The sequence below is a fragment of the Prionailurus bengalensis genome, chromosome C1 (genome assembly GCF_016509475.1).
Source record: "Prionailurus bengalensis isolate Pbe53 chromosome C1, Fcat_Pben_1.1_paternal_pri, whole genome shotgun sequence".
Classification (NCBI taxonomy): Eukaryota; Metazoa; Chordata; class Mammalia; order Carnivora; family Felidae; genus Prionailurus; species Prionailurus bengalensis.
In genome coordinates, this window is record NC_057345.1 from 27,828,551 (window position 1) to 27,851,528 (window position 22,978).

Below are 22,978 nucleotides of genomic sequence, written 5' to 3' on the forward strand. Positions count from 1 at the left end.
ATGGGACACCCCTCAGTCAGGAGCACAAGGACCCTCACTGTCCCCCATCCATGGAGCCATGCAACCCCAGCCAGCCCTCTGATAACAGGAGGTGCAGGGTGCTACAGTGGGACGCAGGAGTGGGCAGGGTCTGTCACCTAGGGAAAGTGGTAGAGGGGGCCCTCAAGCCATGCAGGGCATTGCCCTGGGAAGCATCTTGTTGCCTGGGTCTGCAGTGAAGGTCAGGCCCCAGGGCAGACAAATGTGTCTCCACCGGACTGGGGTGAGGGTCCTGGGGAAGCCTCTCTGGGCTTAGCAGGGGGATGGCACCTGACAGTTCCCTGCGCTTCTGCCTCCCTGCTGCGACCCCCAGCGGTAACCCGCTTCTGGCATTCTCCCTCTAGATCGCAGCCTGCAGCTCAGCGCGTGGGAGAGCAGCATCGTGGACCGTCTGATGACACCCACCCTCTCCTTCCTGGCACGGAGTCGCAGTGCGGTCACACTGCCCCGCAACGGCCGGGATCAGGGTAGGGGCAGCGGCCCTGGGAGAGCCCCCACGAGGGGCGGGACAGGGGCCAGATTCGCTCGTGGGCCGCGCCCCGACCGCACTCATCCCTCTGCAGCCGTGCCCGTGTGCCCGCGCTCGGCCTCCGCCAGCCCCCTCACGCCGCCGAGCAGCGCCCCCCGAAGCGTGCACCGCTGCGCCCCAGCTGGGGAGCGCGGGGAGCGCCGCAAGCCCAGCGCCGGGGGCAGCCCGGCCCAGGTCCGCCGCCGGCCTGAAGCCTCGCCGGTGAGTGGGCGGCACGCAGGGGTGGGGCAGGGAGCCGGCCAGGCCGGGGGAGCGCGGCGCCATCAACTTCTGCTCCCCGCTCTCCTTCCCCCTCCTTATCAGGTGCAGAAAAAGGAGAAGAAGGACAAGGAGCGGGAAAATGAGAAGGAGAAGAGTGCCCTGGCCCGGGAGCGCAGCCTCAAGAAGCGCCAGTCACTGCCTGCGTCTCCGCGCCCGCGCCTCTCTGCCGGCAACGCCGAGCTCAGGTGGGCGCGCACAGTGGTGCTTGCACATCACCAGGCCATCCATCCATCCATCCATCCATCCATTCACAAATATTTGTTGGGCACCCACTCCTAAAGTGAAAATGAAAGCTCTTTGAGGGCAGATTTATTCTGTTTTGTACGAGTGTTTGGATGACTGAAGTACAGTAGCACCTAGAACAGTGCCTGGCATTTGGTAAGCAGTCAACAAATACCTGCTGAATGAATGAATTGGACCAGCCAGGTACTGTTCTGAGGGCTGAAGACACATTGATGAGCCAAACCAGGGCTGGTTCTTGCTCTTTTCAATCTTACTGGCTATTGGTGAGACAGACAGTAATCAAAGACTCACAAATGAGGATGTGATCACGAACTGGGATATGCTCTAAAAGGAAATAATCTGGTTCTGTGAGAGCATATAAGGTGGGCAGGGCTGAGCCAGCCCTGTGGGGAGAGGGGCATACTTCCCTGAGGAAATGACATGCTCAGAGGGTGTGTAAGTGTGTGGCTGCTGTGCTCAGGGCCTAACTTTTCCTTTTCTCTCAGTCCCAAAGGCAAGGCTCGGCCATCCTCTCCCTCCACATCCTGGCACAGGCCTGCCTCCCCCTGCCCCAGCCCAGGGCCAGGCCACGCTCTGCCCCCCAAACCACCGTCCCCTCGGGGCACCACTGCATCACCCAAGGGGCGGGTTCGGAGGAAGGACGAGGCAAAGGAGAGCCTCAGTTCGGCAGGACCTGTGGACAAGAACCAGAACAAGGGCAAGACCGGTGACGAGAAGGAGCCAGCAGCCCCTGCCTCACCAGCTCCCTCACCTGTGCCCTCCCCCATCCCAGCCCAGCCCCAGAAGGAGCAGCCCACAGCCGACATCCCTGCAGGTGGGTTGCCAGCGAAGCCAACTTTGTGAGGCCGAGGTGGTCAGAGATATGGGTCCAGGGGTGCCTGGGGACTGGGTGTTGGCAGACAGGCAGAGGAGGCTCTTGCCCTCAGCAGGTCTAGGCCCAGAACACAGGCCAGAGAGGAGAACCACACCACTCTGAGTTGATGGCAGAAGTTGGGTGGGTGGGTCTCCCTGAGGTCCAGGAAGCAGGGGCATGCAGTGGTGATGGAGGTGCCTGAGCTGGTATGTGCTGACTCCTGGTCCTGGATCCCACTCCAGATACTGCTGTCCTGACCTCACCCCCAGCCCCTGCTCCACCAGCGACCCCTAGCAAACCAATGGCGGGCACCACAGACCGAGAAGAGGCCACTCGACTCCTGGCTGAGAAGCGGCGCCAAGCACGGGAGCAGCGGGAGCGCGAGGAACAGGAGCGGAGGCTGCAAGCAGAAAGGGACAAGTGAGTCAACCCATGGGGACTGAAGGGGCCCTTATGGAGGCTGTGAAAGAAGCGCAGGACGGAACCCGAGTTTCCTCTGTCCCTCAGGCGCATGCGAGAAGAGCAGCTGGCGCGGGAGGCCGAGGCTCGGGCCGAGAGGGAGGCGGAGGCCCGGAGGCGGGAGGAGCAGGAGGCCCGAGAGAAGGCGCAAGCAGAGCAGGAGGAGCAGGAGCGGCTGCAGAAGCAGGTGCCCCCGCGGGCCGGCAGGCAGGCGGGCGGGCGGGCGGTGCGGGGCTGGGTGTGGGCGCCTCCTGGTGGCGGGCTGGGGGGCTGGCCCGGAGAGAAGGCTGGAGTCCAGCTGCTTAAAGCTCGCGGGAACCTTGGGCAGAAAGAAGAGGCTGAAGCTCGGTCCCGGGAAGAAGCGGAGCGGCAGCGTCTGGAGCGGGAAAAGCACTTCCAGCGGGAGGAGCAGGAGCGGCAAGAGCGCAAAAAGGTCTGCAGAGCCGTGCTGTGTGCTTATGTGGGCGGGGCCATGCTCTGTGCTGGGTTCTGGCTTCAGTTACTGGGATAGTGGAGGCTGGGGGAGTGGGCCCTGCCTTGGGCTCGTAAAGGGTAGACCAAGAAGCAGGTGGGGTGAGTTCTGGTTCCTTGCCTGGAAAGGACTGGTATGAGCTGGAAGGGCCCTGACAGGACGAGGGGCCGGCTGGTGGGAGGTTTAGGAATAGGGCAGCACTTGGGTCTAACTGATGTGGGGCGTCCCAACAGCGTCTGGAGGAGATCATGAAGAGGACTCGGAAGTCAGAAGCTGCTGAAACCAAGGTCAGGATTCCCCAAAGGCAGTGCTGGCAGCGGGGGAGGAGGGCGGTGGGTTTAGGAAAAGAGGTTGGGGGTGGGGCGCCCTCAGGGTCTGGGCCGGGAAAGCAAGCGAATTCAGCACCTCAGTCCCTTGGGGCCAGATATCCCTTGAGTCTGACTGCTCTTCCAATTCAAAGCAGAAGCTGGACAGAAAGGAGGCAAAAGCCAACAATTTCAGCCCAGGTAAATGCCCTGTTCCTCTCATCTCTGTCCCCTTGGCCACCTATCCTCAAACTTCCTGCTCTCCCCAGCCCCTAACCGGTGGGCATTCCTTCCCTGTGATAGACCCTGTGAAAGCCGGGGAGGCTCGGCCCTCAGGGCTGCAGAAGGAGGCAGTGCAGAAAGAGGAGCTGGCCCCCCAGGAGCCTCAGTGGAGGTATCTGCTACGATCTGGATCCTGGGGGCCCTGGGCAGGGAGGCAGGATGACACTGGGGCTGTGGGGTGCCCAAGTGGTCCTGGGGTGGGAGGTGCCTGAGTGTTGGCCCTGCATCCACAGCCTGCCAAGCAAAGAGTCACCAGGATCACTGGTGAACGGCCTGCAGCCTCTCCCTGCACACCAGGAGAATGGCTTCTCCCCTAAGGGGCCCTCTGGGGACAAGAGCCTGGGCCGAACGCCAGAGGCACTCCTGCCCTTCGCTGAGGCAGAAGCTTTCCTCAAGAAAGCTGTGGTACAGCCCCCACAGGTCACAGGTAGGGATCCCTGACTTTTCTCCCAGCAGCCTTCGTCAGACTCCCCAGCCCTGCCCTTTCTTCCAGCTCTGCCCCAGGCCCTCTCACGCTCCTCCCTGAAGACCCCCAGACATCTGGGCTAGGAGGCCTGGTTTGCCTTGACTGTTTCCCCTCCTGCTTTTCCCTCAGAAGTCCTTTAAGGGGTCGCCTTGGATCCAGGCATAGCTATGAGGGCTCCTCTGCATCATCTACCAGGACGTCTGGAAGAGAAAGAGACAGAACAAAGCCGGAAGTGGCCTGGGCCCCTTGGGGTGGGTCCTCTGTTATTTTTAATCTGCACCTTATAGACTGATGTCTCTTTGGCTGGAGCCAGGCCCTGCCCCTCAGTGCATTCGTGTGCTCGCACGTGCGGACACCCCCCTCCCATACACACACATACACTCACAGCCTCTCTGGCCACCTCCCTTGGGGAAGGGCCGCCTGTAGTATTTGCCTTGGTTTGGTGGGGTACTGTGGATGTGAATACTGTAAATAGCTTGTGCTCAGACTCCTCTGCGTGGAGGGGGCGGGTGCAGGAGGCAGACCCTCCCAAGACTCCCTGGGGTGATCTTCCTCTCTCTATTTAACTGTAACTGAGGGGGAACCCAGGGCTGGGGCTGGGGGGGGCACCTTGGGCCACAGAATACTGGTTGCTTTAGGGGTACCCATGCCCCCCTGCCCTCGCCTGGAATCAGTGTTATTGCATCTGATCAAACTTCTCCAGAAATAAAGTGAGAATAATTCTGCCAGTCCTGTCTATCCTTGGGGCTGGCGGTGGGTGGGAGCAGGTGCCTCCTGCATTCTCAGAACTTTAGGAGCCAGGGCCTGGCGATATCCACCCCTAGGTACCAGTCCTAGACCTCCTGCCTGTAGTCTCCATCTTGTCACGAATTCATCCACTTAACACATATGGTTCCAGGCAGTGGACTACATGCTAGGGATCCAGTACAGGAAAAGACGTAGCCTCTGTTCTCATGGAGTTTACAGTCTAGCAGGTGAGTGTCACGGACACTGAGTTGCCTATGCAACATCCATTCCCATTGCCCGAACAGAAATGATTTCATTCAGGTGGCCATCTTCCTCCTGGATCCTCCCACCCCCCACCTCTGTGCTTCGTTAGAGATAGATCCCAGGCCCAGGCGTGAATCATGATTGTAATGAGCTGAAAATGGTGGTCCCAAACCCCTCATGAATGACTGGTTTAGGTACGGGCATGTGACACAATTGTGGCTGGCGGATATAAAGAAAAGTCTCTTGGGCTTCTTGGAGACAAAAAATGAGGACCTCCCAGTGTCCCCCACCTCCTCGTGTTCATACCCTGTGTAATCCCTTCCCATGTTGTGCCAGGGCTGGGTGACCAACTGAATACAGCAGAAGTGATGGCGTGTCATACGAGAGGTTAGGTCATATAAGACACTGCAGCTTCTGTCGTGGTCGCCCCTTGCTCTTGGACCCACTCTGGAGGGAGTGGCTGCTACAGTGCAAACAGCCTGAGAGGTCCGCATGCCAGGGGACCAAAGCCCCCCTGCCAACGGCCACATGCCAACAGCTTCTCCAGCCTCAGTCAAACCTTCAGATGACTTCAGCCCTGGCCAACAGCTTGACAATAACCTCATGAGAGACCCTCTGCCAGAACCAACAAGCTAAGCCATTCCTGGGTTTCTAACCCGTAGAAACTGTGAGATAATAAATATCATTTTAGACTGCTCAGTTTTGTGAGGATTCATTACATGGTAATCGTTAACTAAGACACATAACAAGGGGAAAACTCAGTATGATATGAAGTCCGACTGTGATGCCTGGAGTTGCCGCATCCATCCTGCTGACCAACCTGAGGACAAAGCCAACATCAAGGGTGGCAGAGCAGGGAGATGGGGAGAACCTAGGTCCTTGAGAAGACCACTGAGTTAACCAACCCCAAATCCAGTCCTACCACTGGACAACTTATTGTTTATGCCAACACAATCAGATTTTCTGTTTGATGTAATCAAAAGCTTCTAACTCTTCTAGGGACACAGACCATAAATGTAAAACGCATTTCTATTTCAACGAAGGAAATGAACTGGATGAAAGGCTGAGTGATACCAGGGAAATTTACTCAGATAAGGTGTCTTCTAAAGGAGCAGCATTTAGACTTGACCTGAAGGTTGAGGAGGAGCCAGCCATGTGAAAAAGAACAGGGAGAAGAGTTGCAGGTGGAGGGATCAGGATGCTGACAGCCCTAGAGGACTAGGGGCACAGGATCAGGGTTGCTGGGCGGTGTGAGCGATGGGGAGGGCTGGGGGTGCCACATCTCAGGTATTGGGGATCAGGAACCACAAGGACACCAGGACAGGACTAACAGCTTCTAGGCCCTCTCCTGGGAGAGAGATCCTTTGCATACCTCTCCAAGCCCCCAGCCTAAGCCCCAGCTCATATTCACACCTGGGCAGAGGCACCAACATTTTCCAAGCAGCAGCACCCTCTGAATACTTTTTTTTTTTTTAATGAGGAAAGCGGTATTTACTTATTTTATTTTTTTAATGTTTATTTTTGTGAGAGAGAGACAGAGCATAAGCAGGGGATGGGCAGAGAGAGAGGCACACACAGAATCCGAAGCAGGCTCCAGGCTCTGAGCTGTCAGCACAGAGCGTGACGTGGGGCTTGAGCCCACAAACCGTGAGATCATGACCTGAGCCAAACACTTAACCAACTGAGCCACCCAGGCGCACTCCCCCTGCCCCCCCCCCCCCCGGAATACTCTTGCAGAAGAATCCTTTATTCACTCCTTTATTCAGTATATTGTGGAGCACCAGCTAAGCACCAGAGGGATATGATAGTAAGCAAAAACCAGACATGGAAACTCCTGGTGGGGAGGGTGGGTATTAACCAAATACACAAATCTAAAAATAGGAAATGCAGTCAGTGCTAGGAAGGTAGAATAGAGGGAGCAACTACAGCCTGTAACAGAGGAACCCTTAGGTTGAAGGTTGGATAAGATATCCCTGAATAAACGGTGTTTAATCTGAGATCTGGTAGGGGAGTAGGTGTTGACTGACTGGGCAAAGTCAACAGCGTGGAGAAAGGAAAGAAGAGAGAAGCACTTCCCAGACAAACGGAAAAGCATGTGCAAAGGCCCTGCATGGAAAGAAGTATCTGGAGTATGGTAAGCAGATCTGAAGGAGTCTGTTTTTACTCACCACTAAGTCCTCAGGCCTGGGACAATAGGCACTCAATCAATATTTGCTGAATTAAGAAAGGTCTGTTGAGAAGGTGGTGTCTGGGATGAGGTGAGCCAGACCACGCAAGTCCTTGTAAGGCTGTGTTCAGGAGTTTGGATTTTATCTCGAGGGCCATGGAAGGCTGTAAAATGGGGTGGGAAGGGTGACATGGTCAGCCTGGCATTTTTATTAGACCACTCTGGCTCTTGGTTGGGAAACCGGTAGAGGCTTGATTGTAAACTGGGAAACCGCTGAAGAAGTGATTGCTGAGGTCCAGAGAGGAGACAATAGAGGCTTAGGCTCAGGAAATAGAGATCGGGAGAAATATGCCACACTAATTTGCTTATTTATTCAAGAAACATTGAGCACCTGGTATGTGCCCAGGCATATAGGTGCTGGAGACTTCCAGTGAGTGAAAATTGACACGGTCTTTATCTTCATGAAATTTAGAGTCTAATGGAAAACAACAGACCTTAATTACATAATATTGCAAACAAATCAACAATTACAGCCATGACAAATATGTGAAGGAGAAGTATGTGGTGCTAGGAGAGTCAACAGTAGGGGATCTGACCTGGCCAGGGAGGTCAAGGAGAGTGTCCCTGAGAAAGCAATGCTGGAGCCTCTATCTGAAGGAGTAGGAGTTAACAAGGCAGAAAGGTGGGTTTCCAGGCAGAAGCAGAAACAGCATGTGCAAAGGCCCTGTGACGAGCACGGCCCTTGTAGTTGGAACAAAGAGAGTGAGAGGGAGGGTAGTGCCAGAGAGGTAGGAAGGACCAGGCCAAGCAGGACCCTATGTGCCATGCTAAGAATTTGGTCTTTATTGCAAAAACACTAGAGGAAGCGATGGAAAGATTTCAGCAGGTGGGTGGCCTGATCAGATTGACAATCTGGAAAGATTACCAGGGCTACCACCTGGAGAAGGGATGGAGCGGAGAGGGGGAGTAGAGAGACAGTAGTGAGTCCAGAGAAGAACATAAACTCCGATAAGAAATGACCGGCAATTAGCCAGTGAGTGGTGGGAACCCAGACACAAGAGGAGAAAAATCGGGTTGGCCATGGGGAAGGTGAAAGAAAGTGTCAAGGATGATTCTAAGCTTTCCAGGTCAAACAACCAGATGGATACTGGTCTACTAATCGAGAGAGGGAACTCAGGAAGAGAGCCAGGTGTAGGAGGATAGATCATGAGTTTGACCTGGAAGTCAGTGCATAACCATTTCTTGTACAGGTCTGGCGCTCAAGGGGATGGGTCTGATCCCACAGGCTGTGGGGGAGGAGCGAGGAGGAAAGGAGGGAAGTGTGGAGGGGAAGTTCCAGGGACGAAGCAGTGTTCAGAAGCCTGGGGATTGGAGCCTCTGACACCTCAGGGCTCTTCCGGGCAAGTCCTGGGGCAGGGCGGGCTTTAGAAGAACGGGCCCAGGCTTCAGGGAGGCTGGCCCCCTGGTCTATTTCCTGGTTTCCCGTCGGAGACTTAGGAATGTCCGGTCTGCTCCAGGCCCTGAGCGAGCCCGAGAATAGAGGGGGAGGCAGCGGCCCTCCGCTCTGGAGACCCCTCCCTTTCTCCAACTGGGCCAGACAAGGCAAAGCCAGAAGGAGGCAACGAATGCCCTTCCCACCGCGTCCCTCCATCCCAGCCGCCAACGCTCCTGAACCCCTGCTCCCTTACAAAACTGCCCCCAACACACTACCCTTTCTTTACCGGGACTCCCCAGTTCCACAGCATCGGTCCGGGTGGGCCTCCTTCAAAGGAGCAGTCCCTGCACCCCAACGCCCCGGCTTCCCAAGGAACGGGCATCTGGCGCCCCCTCCCGGTGAAACGGGCACATTGGCAAACTGGGTGACGTCGGAGCTGCCCCGACTGGACGCAGGGCTGTGGTGGGTTCCTGGCTGAGAGGTCAGTAAGTGTATGTCCAGAGTTGGCCACTGAGTCACTCTGTAGCCGTGAGCAATTTCTCCAGGCTCTGTGAGCTTCCATTTCTCACCTGCTAATTAGGGTTAGTGATGTGAGGAATAGAATAAAAGAATTTTGTTAGTTGCAAGGCCCCCTCCACACCTTGAGGGACCTTGACACCCTGGGGCAGCTCCACACCACCTCCAGGGTACTACCAGCCCCTTCCTGAAAGCACTTAACTTGGAGACAGACATGTTAGACATATCCTGATGTGGCCAGAACCTTGAGCACTCACTGATTCAGAGGGTCCAGTTCTTATTTCCAGGGTGCTCAGCCTAGAATTGGGGACATGTAATACAATGTAAGAGGTCACTGACAGAACCAGCACAGGGTCCTGTGGGAATAGAATGGAGAAATAATCCAGATTCAAAGGGGGAGAGAATGTCAGGGGGAGTTTCCTGGGAGGGTCCTTTAAATTAAGGACTGAAAAACTAAATGCCTCCAAAGGGCAGCGCCCCGGGCATTCAGCTCAGGTCCACAGTTGCCAGGTGGAATTGGACCCCGGTGTTGCTGGGGGTGACCTACCAAGTGTAGAATGATGATTCCCTACCCAGGTGTGATCAATAAAGATGCATTGTCTATAGGGAATTTCAGAGCCAGAATAAAAATGGCTAAAAATGGGTCAGCTTTTTATTTTTACCATCCATCAGCAATATTAAACAATGTCAGTTAGGGGCACCTGAGTGGCTCAGTCAGTTAAGCGTCTGACTTTGGCTCAGGTCATGATCTCACGGTTGGTTCCTGAGTTCGAGCCCTGCTGCACTGACAATGACAGCCTGCATGGGATTCTGTCTCTCCCCGCCCCTCCCCTGCTTACATACTTTCTCTTTCTGTCAATAAATAAACTTAAAAAAAAGAATAATATTGGGGCGCCTGGGTGACTCAGTCAGTTAAGTATCTGACTTCTGCTCAGGTCATGATCTTGTGGTCCCTGGGTTGGAGCCTTGCCTCGGGCTCTGTGCTGGCAGCTCAGATCATGGAGCCTGCTTCGGATTCTGTTTCTCCCTCTCTGCCCCTCCCCCACTCATGCGCATGCTGTCTTCCTCTCTCTCCCTCTCTCAAAATTAAATAAACATTAAAAAAATTTAAACAATGTCAGTTAAAAAAAATGCTTCTCCCTAAAAAAAAAAAAAGCTTCTCCCCCCAAAAAAGTTTATTGGTTTAAGTTCTAAATAGTTACTACAGATACTGTTGAGTTTATTAATATATATGCTTGTTTCAGATTAGCACAATGTATTACTTACCTTTGAATAAACATTGTGTTCTACCTGGAAGTTAATTAGGAGAAATCTCACTTAAATTGTCACCTCTTGACACACACAGATTTCAGATAATGCACATTCATTGTGATATCGCTCAAGCTTGCTTTGGGCTCAATAGGTGTCTTCAACTCTGTGACACTACATATTTCTGAGTTGAAACAGTAGTTTCAGAAAGAACAATGACATAATCATTGTAAAGGCAAAGAAACAGACTTGAGTTACTTAAATTCTGTCATTTTATGTGAACACTTGCGCTAATAACTTGTGTGTGTGTGTGTGTATATACATATATGCTTTTTGAAAATATTTTCTTAAATTTTCTTTTAAAGTTTATGTATTTATTTGGGGGGGAGGGGAAGAAAGAGAGAATCCCAAGCAGGCCCCATGCTCAGCTTGGAACCCAATGCAGGGCTTTATCCCACGATCACGAAATCATGACCTGAACCAAAATCAAGAATTGCAGGCTTAACTGATTAGCCACCTATGTGCCCCTAAAGATTTTATTTTAGAGTGATCTCTACACCTGACATGGGGCTCAAATTCACAACCCTGAGATCAAGAGTCACACACTCTACCGAGTGACCCAGCCAGTCACCCTTAAACTTGTATATGTAACATTAAAACTCAACAATAAACAGAATTTTGTGTTTAAAATTAAAACAGTGGGAACTGTAAGGTATCATATTTTTATTTGGAAAGTGCAAATTTACTCAAACATGAAATGTCTTGCCACACTTAATATTATAAAAGTTAAAGTTATCCTTTTTGTTAATATTTTTTCAATTAAAAAAATTTTTTTTTCTCAACGTTTTTATTTATTTTTGGGACAGAGAGAGACAGAGCATGAACGGGGGAGGGGCAGAGAGAGAGGGAGACACAGAATCGGAAACAGGCTCCAGGCTCTGAGCCATCAGCTCAGAGCCTGACACGGGGCTCGAACTCACGGACCGCGAGATCGTGACCTGGCTGAAGTCAGACGCTTAACCGACTGCACCACCCAGTCGCCCCTTCAATTTTTTTTATTGTGGCAAAGTATACATAACAACATTTACTTTTTTTTTTTTTTTTTTTAAGTAGGCTTCATGCCCAATACAGAGCCCAACACAGGGCTTGAACTCACGGCCCTGAGATCAAGACCTGAGCTGAAATCAAGAGCTGGAAGCTTAATCAACTGAATCACCCAGGCGCCCCTAAAATTTACCATTTTTTAAGTGTATAGTTCTATGGCATTGAGTACATTCACTGTGCAACTATCACTAACATTCATCTCTAGAACTGTTCATCTTCCCAAACTGACGTTTTGTACCCATTAACAGGATGATAGTTAACTCCCCATTCCTTCTCCACCCAGTTCCCGGCAACCACCATTCTATTTTCTGCCTCTATGAATTTGAATACTCTAGGTACCTCATCTAAGTGGAATCATGTACTTCTCCTTTTGTGACTGGCTTATTTCACTTACCATGATGTTTTCAAGGTTCACCCATGTTGTAACATGTGTCAGAATTCCGTTCCTTCTTAGGGCTGAATCATGTTCCATTGCATGCTACATTTTGTCATCCATTTATTTGTTGATGGACATTTGGATTGTTTCCACCTTAGGCTACTGTGAATAAGGCCACTATGAACATGGGTGTACAAATAGCTGTTCAAGTCCCTGCTTTCAGTTGTTTCGGGCATGTACCCAGGCATGGAATTGCTGGATCATATGGCCATTCTATGTTTAATTTTTACAAGGAATGGCCATACTGTTTGCCATAGCACCTGTACGACTTTATATTCCCACCAGCAATATGCAAGGGTTCCAATTTCTGCACTTCCTCACCAACACTTTTCTGTTTTGTTTGTTTAATGACATCATCCTAATGGGTGTGAGGTTGTATCTCATTGTACTTTCAATTTGCATTAGTGAGAATCAACATCTTTTCATGTGCTTATTGGCCATTTGTATATCTTCTTTGGAGAAATGTCTATTCAAGTTCTTTGCCCATTTATTTTTGTTGTTGTTGTTGTTGTTTATTTATTTATTGGGGGGGCAGAGAGAGAAGGAGGGAGAGACTCTCAAGCAAGCAGAGCCTGACGCAGGGCTCAATCCCACAAACCATGAGATCATGACCTGAGCTGAAATCAAGAGTCCGCCACTTAATAGACTGAGTCACCCAGGCATGCCTCTTTGCCCATTTATTAATTGGGGTTTTTGTTGTTGTTGAGTTATAGGAGTTCTTCATAGGGTGTGGATATTACCCACTGATCAGATATGTGATTTACAATTATTTTCTCCCATTCTTTGGTTTGTCTTTTCAGTCTGCTGATTTTGATGGAGTCTAATTTATCAATTTTTTCTTTTGTTGATTGTGTTTTGGTGTCATATTCAAAGAAATAATTGTCAAATCCAATGTCATGAAATCTTTCCCCTGCGTTTTCTTCTAAGGGTTTATAGTGTTAATACATACGTTCAGGCCTTTGACTCATTTCGAGTTGAATTTTGTATAGCGATTCATTTTTAAAAATGAAAACACTAAGCATTTCAAAGAAAATTTAAGAGCAGGTCTCAGCCCCTGGGCTTTAGAGGCTCATATTTCTCAGGGTTGATTAACTGCCCTTCTCACTCCCTATCCTGAAGTTGATCTGACCCACTTCTGGGGCTCAAGCAACTGTCTAGGTGAGAGGCTGTATGGTGTGGTGAAAATCATGGATTCTGACTGGATTGCTGGGGTTTGAACCTCCCTCTGTTATTTAGTAGTTGTGCGACCTTGGTTATAGTACCTAACTCTTCTCCCCTCATCTATAAAATGACAAGAGTGAAGACACGTATCTCACGAGGTTGTTGGGAGGAATCAATAAGTTAGTGCGTGTAAAGAACTTAGAAAAGTGTCTGACACTTGCTAAGTACTCAATGAAGTCTCAATGAAGATAGAATTTTTATTGTTATCTTTATGCCGATGGCTCCCAAACACCAACCTCCAGTCCAGACTTCTTTCCCGAGGTTGACAGCCTGTATATCTGTCTGCTGGCCATCCTGGCTTGGGCGTTTTGCAAGGACCACCAATTCAACAAGTCCAAAAGGGAACTCAGAAACCCTATCCTAGAGAACATCCCCAGGATCCAACAGTCCGCAAAACCAGAAGATGCCTCAGAAGTCACTCCTCACACCGCCTCACCTCTAAATATGTCTGACTCTGCCACCAGTGCCCTCACACTAGTCCAGGCCATCCTGGAGAGGATAGCAAGGCTTCTCCTCCAGTCTAGTCTCTGCCCAGCAGCCATAAATCCACCCCCACACTTCCGTGCTTCAAGCCCTCCCAGGCCTCCTTGCCCTCAGGATAAGATGCACAGCTGTGTAGAGTGGCATCCTTGGGGTTTGTCACCCTGGGGCCCTCACATTCTTCCTCTCTTCTCTGTGTTCCCATTACCTCGCTTTTGTGATTCTTCTTGGCCTTTGCATGAACTGTTTCTTTGGCCTGGGATACTCTCCCCTGCCCACTGCCAGTCTCCCCCCATCAAGGTTGGCTGATGATTGTCCAACTCTCTTTTTTTCATTTTTCATTTTATTTATTTGAGAGAGAGAGAGAGAGAGAGAGAGAGAGAGAGAGAGAGAAAGAGAGAATCCTGAGTAGGCTCCATGCTCAGTGCAGAGTGCGATCGATGCGGGGGCTGGATCCCACAACCCTGGGATCATGACCTGATCCAAAATCAAGAGTCAGAGGCTCAACCCACTGAGCCACCCAGGTGCCCCCGTTGAACTCTTAAATATCACTTTTTTGAGGCTCCTGGGTGGCTCAGTCGGTTAAGCAACTGACTCTTGATTTTGGCTTAGGTCATGATCTCGCAGTTCATGAGTACAAGCCCCATGTCCAACTCTGCACTGTCAGTGCTTGGGATTCTCTCTCTCCTCTTTCTGCCCCTCCCTGTTCTTGCTGGTGTGCTTGATCTTTCTCTCTTTCAAAATAAATAAATTAATTAAAAAAAAAAAGATACCACTTTTCCCAGGAGGCCTCCTTTGACCCCAGAGCTCTGTACCTACCCTAGCACAACAAATGCTTTATTGTAACTATTTGTCTATTTTTTAATGTTTATTTTATTTTATTTTTTAATGTTTATTTATTTTTGAGAGAGAGAGAGAGAGAGAGGGAGGGAGAGATGAAGCGTGAGCAGGGGAGGGGAAGAGAGAGAGGGAGACACAGAATCCGAAGCCGGTTCCAGGCTGTGAGCTGTCAGCACAGAGTCCAACATGGGGCTTGAGCTCACAGACTGCGAGATCATGACCTGAGCCGAAGTTGGACGCTTAACCGACTGAGCCACCCAGGTGCCCCAATGTTTATTTTTGAGAGAGAGAGAGAGAGAGAGAGAGAGCAGTGGAGGGGCAGAGAGAGAGGGAGACAGAGGATCCAAAGCAGGCTCTGTGCTGGCAACAGAGAGCTTGACACGGGGCTCGAACTCACAAACTGTGAGATCATGACCTGAGCCAAAGTCAGACATTTAACTGACTGAGCCACCCAGGTGCCCCTATTTTTTTTTTTTTTAAGATTTTATTTATTTATTTATTTATTTATTTATTTATTTATTTTAAAGAAGGGTATGTGGACAGTATCTACCAATGATTCGTATTTATGCTATCTACCCTTTTAACGTTTATTTATTTTTGGGACAGAGAGAGACAGAGCATGAACGGGGGAGGGGCAGAGAGAGAGGGAGACACAGAATTGGAAACAGGCTCCAGGCTCTGAGCCATCAGCCCAGAGCCTGACGCGGGGCTCGAACTCACGGACTGCGAGATCGTGACCTGGCTGAAGACAGACGCTTAACCGACTGCACCACCCAGGCGTCACTAAGATTTTATTTTTAAGTAATCTCTACACCCAATAGGGGGCTTGAACTCACAACCCGAGGTCAAATATCACATGCTTCACCAACTGAGCCAGCCAGGCACCCCAACTGTTTGTCTATTAAATGCTCCTCTGCCAGAACCTGAGTCACAAGAGCAGGAACATTTCAGTTCTGTCCTTCCTAGGCCCTGGTGCCTGGCACACACTAGATGCTGTCTGTGTACAATAAATGTCTGACAGAGAGAAACATGAGCCAGAGTGTGCAGGCCAGAACAGTTGGGGGAGTGAGAGAGGGAGACTAATAGGCAGGTCGTGTTTCACACTGGTGCAGCGTGAGACAGGAAAGAATGTTGCCAAGTGTCCCAGAAGCTGGACAGGAATCAGGCACTGAGTGCCTTGTATTCTGATTAGCTGGGACGTTTCTTCTTTCTCTTATTGCATGGAAAACTCACGGAAGGGTTTTAAGTTGGGAGGTAACATAATTGGAGGTGAAAATACCAGCCAACCACAGGATGGAGGCAGGTGGACAAGACTGGAGGCAGGAAGTTATGAGGCTGTGGCCATAAGATGTCTCTGGAGGGAAACTGAGGAAGGGAACTGGATGGCCAAGGGGCACGGGCGGAAGAGACATTTCACTGCATGTTCTTTGTGCCTGTGGAAAATTTGAAGCATGTGAGTGTACTACTTGGTCAAAAAATCATTTTAATTTTTTTTTTTTTTATGTTAGAGAGAGGGAGAGAGTGAGTAGGGTAGAGGGGCAGAGCAAGACAGACAGAGAGAGAGAGAGAGAGAGAGAGAGGATCCCAAGCAGGCTCCACACTCAGTGCGGAGTCCAATGCAGGGCTCGATCCCATGACCCTGGGATCATGACCTGAGCTGAAATCAAGAGTAGGATGCTCAACCGACTGAGCCACCCAGGTGCCCATCAGAAAGTCATTTTAAAGACTGAACATCAAAAAAAAAAAAAAAAAAAAGACTGAACATCTACTCAAGACATGATGTCTATAACATTTGACTTTTTTGTATTATAAACCAATGTTGACCCCTTAAAGTAGATGAGATGATATATAAAAGTAAAAATAATAAAAAATAGGATCCCCTATAGTTTCTTCTACCTGAAAGTGAGTAGTGATAGAAACCCTCCCTGTGTCCCCACCTAAAGCTGCTGAAAGATAATCTGGATGAGGGCTACAGGAGAGGCCTAGCCCTTGGTGGGATTGCTGGAGTGAACAAATCAAAATACAGGACCCCTGTTAAAGTAGAATTTCAGACAAACAATGGGTAATTTTTCAGTATAAGTATATTCTAAATATGACATGGGACATACATTTAAAAAGTTTTTATTGTTCCCTGAAATTTAAATTTTCCTGGATTTTATCTGGCAACCCTATACCCTGGCCTTTCTTCTCCCTCAGCCCATACTACTGGTCCTTCTGCCAATTTTTATTTTAAATCCTCATCTGAATGATTTTTACTTAAAAGCCATTCAAATTTGTTTACTTATTTATTAAAAAAAATTTTAAAACGTTTATTTATTTTTGAGAGAAAGAGACATAGAGGGAAAGAGACAGAGAACGAGCAGATGAGGGGCAGAGAGAGGGAGACAGAATCTGAAGCAGGCTCCAGGCTCTGAGCTGTCAGCACAGAGCCTGATGTGGGGCTCAAACCCACGAACTGTGAGATCATGACCTGAGCCAAAGTCAGATGCTTAATCGACTGAGCCACCTAGGTGCCCCTCAAATCTGTTTTAAAAATTGCCACCAGACTTTTCTGCAGGGTCTCTGGCCTCACACAATGCTGCCCCTGGCTCCACTGGCCCAGCACACAGCAGACCCCAGCATACCTGGTGTCTGCCGAGTGAGGTGAGTGGAGAAAGCAGGTCAGGCAGTTCTGGACAGGCCCTGAGGACTGGTCCTGGTGATGGGCACTGGTAATTGAGCCTGGATACTGGGCACTGGGTTTCAAGCACAGGGTATCATGTCCTGGCTCTGAGTGCTGGACTCTGGGTCTTGGAAACCAGGACCAGGGAGAAGGCCAGGAGTTCTTGGTCACTGGGCAAAGGGAACTTCAGCTCAGCAGCAGTTGTGAGCCTGGTGTCCCTTACTGTCTAGGGTGGGGCTGGGGATGAGGAGCTGCCCAGCCCCCAGCTGTTTTGTAACAGCTGCTGGACCAGGCTAGACGGGAAATTTAAGGAGCTGGGGGTGGGGTAGGGAAAAAGGGATCAGTGGACAGGGCAAGGCCACTTGGGCAGACTGACTTAGGTCCCAGGCCCGAGGGTGAGAGCAGGCTGGAGCTCCAGATCTCTCAGAGACACAGAGGGGCCCGAGGAGCAAAAACAGGATGGGCGGTAGGGAGAGTGGGAACTTTTAGGCTCCCCTGTCTGTCCACCCTCCCTCTTTGCCAGCCTCCTGGCTCAGCTCCCAGGCCAAGGCAGCTGGAGTGATTAGTGTGGGCCGAGGGAGTAGGAATGCCAGAGGCTTGTCTCACGTCTCAGAACACGGGGATCCAGCAGAGCAGATGGCACAACTGAGATGAGAAAGAGTGGCCATGAGATAAGAAGAGATAAACAGGGCGGACACCAGAGACAGACCAGAGAAGCAGGGCGAGACACAGAGTGAGAGACTCAACTCTACATAGAGAAATTGGTGGTGGAGGGACGCATTGACAGACCTTCTCTCTGTCTCTTCCTAAACCCTGCCAGGTCTGAGTGTCTCGCCTCTGTGTCCTCTATCCCTAGGTTTCTCAACCTCAGTCCTGTTGATGTTTGGGGCAGGACAGTTCTCTGATAGTCGGTGGGAGGAGGCTGTCATGTGTATTGTAGGATAGTTAGCTGCTGCTAAGTCCCTCAGCCCGCCAGATGCTAGTACACCCTTCCCCCCAGGTTGTGACCACCAAAAATGTCTCCAGATCTTGCCAAATGTTCCCTGGGGAAGGGATGAATCACTATATTGTACACCTGAAACTAATATTACACTGTATGTTAACTGGAATTTGAATCAAACCTTAAAACAAAACAAAACAAAACAAATGTTCCCTGGGGAGGAAATGCCCCTGGCTAACAATCTTCCCTGTTCCCAACTAGATAACCATGTGCTGGAGAAGAACCAACTCCTGGTTTCTGGCTGGTTCTCCCATCAGCCCTTGTGCTGCCCCCTTCCCCCCCAGCATGGCTTCAACTGCCTGCCTCGGAAGCCAGAGAAACTGAGACCAAAGCAGCAATGAATTTGGGGCGGCTGGGTGGCTCAGTCCGGTATAGTGTCCGACTTGAGCTCAGGTCGTGATTTCACGGCTCGTGAGTTCAAGCCCCACGTCGGGCTCTGTGCTGACAGCTCAGAGTTTGGAGCCTGCTTTGGATTCTGTCTCCTCTTTCTGCCCCTCTCCCTGCTCATGGTCTGTTTCTGTCTCTCCAAAATGAATAAATGTCAAAAAAAAAATTTAAAGCAGTAGTGAACAGAGTCCCTGCCCTCATGGCATTCCTGGTCCTATTCCATCCAGAAGGTACCACAGGTGTGCCTTGGGTGTGCAAGAGGGTGCTTTGAGTGGGTGTGCACCCTTGTCTTGGTAGGAGGAGGGAGACGTGAGCCCCCAAGTACATCTGGACTAGGCACTTGTAGCAAGTATGCATGTTACCCGCAATGCTCAGATGTAAGATATGTCACCTTTATTTATTTCTCTATATCACATTATCTGCTCTAACCCCCTGCCCCACCCCCACCCCTCAGCCAGGCTGGCGGGAAATTCAATCACAGTAATATTTGGGGAATCCTCTACCCAGTGGTGTGCCGGTAAATGTCTACAAACAGCTTGGGGGGGGGGGTGGCGTTAGGAAGAGACTTAATTTGTAACATTTGCCTATTTTCGTGGTATAAATAGTGCCACCACAGCAGATTTCTAGTTGCCAACATGATGTCACCGGAAGTGTTGTGTAGATGTGCACCATCGTGCCACGTTTCCACCCTACAGATGTGAATAGCCCAGGAGCACAGATGATAGCAGAATGCAGTGAAATGATTAGGAAGTGATGCACTTCGAATGTTATTACCTTTGAATACACTTTTTTTTTTAATTTCTTAAAGTTTTATTTATTTATTTTGAGAGAGAGAGAGAGAGTGAGCATGAGCTGGGGAGGTGCAGAGAGAGAGGGAGAGAGAGGGTCCACACTGCCAGCACAGAGCCTGTCTCAGGACTCCAGCTCATGAATTGTGAGATCATGACTTGAGCAGAAACCAGGAGTCGGACGCTTAACCGACTAAACCACCCAGGTGCCTCAAATAGACTTAAAAAAATTTTTTTAATGTTTATTTATTTTTGAGAGAGAGAGAGAGTGTGAGCAGGGGAGGGGCAGACAGAGAGGGAGACACAGAATCCGAAGCAGCTCCAGGCTCTGAGCTGTCAGCACAGAGCCGGACGCGGGGCTCGAACTCATGGACTGTGAGATCATGACCTGAGCTGAAGTCGGACGCTTAACTGACTGAGCCACCCAGGCACCCCTCAAATACACTTTCTTTAACTGCAAGGTTATATAATTTAATTTTTGATAATGTCCCCATCCCTAAGCACTATTCCTGAGGGTGTGTCCAGTCTAGAACGTTCAGGAGAGGACTCTGATTAGCAATTAACTTTGCTCTATCCTCATGAATCTGCTTGGCTTTGCCACAGTGGTCTTTGGCTCTGATTCCCAAACCACCACACTCAGCACACACATGCACACCCATCCTTCCCCGGAAACAGTAGCTCTGCAGGCCCATCAGAGGTCCTGGGAGATCTGAGCAGGAGTGCTGCAACGTTGCTATTATTCAAGGAAGGATCACAGCTTCAGCAAAGACACCCAGACCCCTGTTCACTTTCTCAGGCTTGGGAAGCCTCTCCCCTCCTCCTCTGATGGGCCACTTCCCCCCTCCCAAGCCTGGGAGCCCTGCACTCTGGAATAACCCAGTCCCATGTCTCCTAGAGCCCGGCCTCGGTAAACAAAAGCCCTGGCTGAGGGATGTCTTGTGGTGCCTGGCAACCTCGGCTTTTGGCCTTAACAGCCTCAGTCCCCACCCTCCAGGCAAAAAGGAGGAAACCTACCCACCACGAGGCGACCAAAATGCAAATTACAACCTCTGCCTTGTAGTCAGACCACTGTGCTGGCAACAACCAGCTGAGGCACTGAAGGAAGCAAAAGGAAGAGTTGATGATACAAAAGAAGAGATTCTAGCTAGACTTCAAGAGAGACCTCCTGACCTGCCTGGAGGGAATTAAACACAGACACTGTGAGGGTAAGAGTCTCCCCTCCGGGCTGCCCCAGCAACCACTCAAAGTTGACATGGGCTTCCAAGCTCACATAACATCCTCTGATGGCTCCCTATCAACGCAGGATGAAGTCAGATTAACAACTGAGTGCCTGGGCGCTGGGTGGCTCAGTCCATTAAGCATCCAACTCTTGGTTTTGGCTCAGGTCGTGGTCTCCCATTTTGTGAGTTTGAGCCCCGAATCAGGCTCTGCACTGACAGTGCAAATGTCTCCTCTTTGGGAAACCTTCCCTGCCTCTCCAAGGCCGTTGGTGAAACTGAAGACCCCTGGGGCAAGGCTTATACTGTATCTCATCTGCATATTTTGTATACCTTCCTATCTCATAAATGGGGCAGGAATTCAGTCAAGACTTAATTTTATTTATATTGAGAACTGCTGTGGCAATCTCTGTGCCAGGGGAACACAGAGGACACAGGATGCAATATATAGTCCAGTTTGGTCAGAAGAATGAATGAATGGAAGCTGGTACAAATGGTAGTGTTGGGGTTTGAGAGTGATATTTACAACCCCTCCACCAAGTTCAAACCAACCTAGTGGTGTCCACGTAGGCCAGTTGAGACAGTAGGATGGAGAGCCAAATGAGCTTTATTGCTAGTTGCTCATATTTGGACATAAGCTCAAATACTTTCCCCTCCCACGTCTGGACCTCAGGAAGAACCACCCAAGGGGGAGTCTGGGCCAGCAGGACAGACATACCTACCCAGTCCTTGGGCTAATTAACACTGAGAGTGGGATCAGAGAGGTGGATCTGCAGACCTGCCTCTAGAAATCTGATTCAAGCGCTGGCCTGTATTCACCACGTAAAGGACAGAAATAGGAGGGTCTGAAAAGGGAGGGGAGCCCAGGTCTTATTTGCCTGTCGAAGCTTCTCTCAGTCTCAACCATCCCACAAAATATTCCTTCTCCTCGGGGAGGAGCAAGTGATTGAGAAGGGGAACGGTAAGGAGAAGCTCTCTGCAGTCTCTCTTATAAGGGAGATTTATGAAGGCTCCAACCACCATGACCTAATCACCTCCCAAAGGCCTCACTTCCAGATACTAGCACCTTGGGGATTAGGTTTCAACATATGAATGGAGGGGGCACATTCAATCTGTAGCAGCAGGTATGAAGGCCCCACCCCTATACCAACTGAATCAGAATTTCCGGGAGATGCAGCCTAGACTTGTACATTAAAAAAATAAAATAAAAATCCCTAGTTGATTTAATGTCAACTAGGTGGAGAACCTCTGATTTATAGAAGAGTCAGCCTTGGAAACAGGAGGATGGGGGCCTTTGTTGGTGGTTCTCAAACTTGTCTGCACGTTGGAACCACCTGTGGAAACTTCAAAACTCATGATGCCTGTGTCCCACCTCCAAAGATTGTGTTTGCTTGGCCTGGGATGTGGTCTGGGTGTTGGAAGTTTTAAAATATCCTGAGAAGATTCCAATGTGCAGACAAGTTTGGGAAACACTGGACTAGAATATTCCCTGACGGTAGATCCTAGCCAAATGGCTAAGGACTAACCATCTGCTTAAGCTCAGCCATGAAGGGTTTCCTTTTGCCAATGATCAACAGGAAAACAAGCAACTGTTCCCCTGACCAGAGTGTTTGGTTTGGTTCTTCTGCAGAGATGGAGGTGAAGCTTCTTTGGCTGGTCTGAACAGTAGCAAAGATAACTGTTTCTCTTTTCCACAGGCGGCCCTTCAAGCTTAGAGGGTCACACACTGGTGCTGGTCTCAGTTTCTTCTGTTTTCCCTTCCCAGCTTCCTCCTTGCCCTGAGAGCCTCTTGTATACAATAGAAAGCTCCAACAGCTTCTCTCTGTTAGTCATGACTCCAGTTTAGAACCCAACTCAAACCAATTCATGTTTTGGTTCGTGCATGGAAAAGTCCAGAGGCGCTAACTTCAGAGATGGCTAAATTCAAAGGCTCAACTGGTATAGCCAGTTCCAACTGGAATATGATGTAGGAAGCAAAGGCAAAAGAAAAACAAATTGGGGCGCCTGGGTGGCTTGGTGGGTGGGTTAAGCGTCCGACTTCGGCTCAGGTCATGATCTCACGGTCCGTGAGTTCGAGCCCCGCGTCGGGCTCTGTGCTGACCGCTCAGAGCCTGGAGCCTGTTTCAGATTCTGTGTCTGAAACTGCCTCTGCCTCTGCCCCTCCCCTGTTCATGCTCTGTCTCTCTCTGTCTCAAAAATAAATAAACGTTAAAAAAAAATAAAAAAAAAGAAAAACAAATTAAATTTCATTACAACTTATAGTCTATTGACGAGTTCTTTAAAAAAATTTTTTTATGTTTATTTATTTTTGAGAGTGTCAGTGGAGGGAGGGGCAGAGAGAGAAGGAGACACGGAATCTGAAGCAGGCTCCAAGCTCAGAGCAGTCAGCACAGAGCCTGACGCAGGGATTGATCTCAAGAACCATGAGATCATGACCTGAGCCGAAGTCGGAAGCTTAACCAACTGACCCACCCAGGCGCCCCACAGGTCCTTGAGACAGGCAGAGTGACCTTCCTCTGGGAACTCAGCTGCCTCGATGATGACACTTTGCTAAGGGCAAAAAGCAATCTTAACGTTA

General features: G+C 50.1%; 1 protein-coding gene across 6 annotated transcripts in view; it reads left to right on the forward strand.

Moving 5' to 3' along the window:
* Positions 1-15,870, forward strand: part of MAP7D1 (MAP7 domain containing 1) — a 35,816-nt gene extending 19,946 nt beyond the window's left edge. For 2 of the 6 annotated variants that reach the window (XM_043574486.1, XM_043574488.1), the window contains 12 exons: positions 384-506; positions 603-769; positions 872-1,014; positions 1,558-1,886; positions 2,168-2,345; positions 2,433-2,571; positions 2,713-2,817; positions 3,090-3,143; positions 3,320-3,362; positions 3,465-3,555; positions 3,677-3,870; positions 4,039-4,637. In XM_043574486.1, coding sequence (XP_043430421.1) covers positions 384-506; positions 603-769; positions 872-1,014; positions 1,558-1,886; positions 2,168-2,345; positions 2,433-2,571; positions 2,713-2,817; positions 3,090-3,143; positions 3,320-3,362; positions 3,465-3,555; positions 3,677-3,870; positions 4,039-4,049 — 1,577 coding nt within the window. In that variant the 3' untranslated portion in view covers positions 4,050-4,637. Of the gene's footprint in view, positions 1-383; positions 1,015-1,557; positions 1,887-2,167; positions 2,346-2,432; positions 2,572-2,712; positions 2,837-3,089; positions 3,144-3,319; positions 3,363-3,464; positions 3,556-3,676; positions 3,871-4,038; positions 4,638-15,858 lie in introns of those variants that run through there. The other 4 variants (XM_043574484.1, XM_043574487.1, XM_043574483.1 and 1 more) reach the window with 3 other exon arrangements.
* Positions 15,871-22,978: the final 7,108 nt, after the last annotated feature.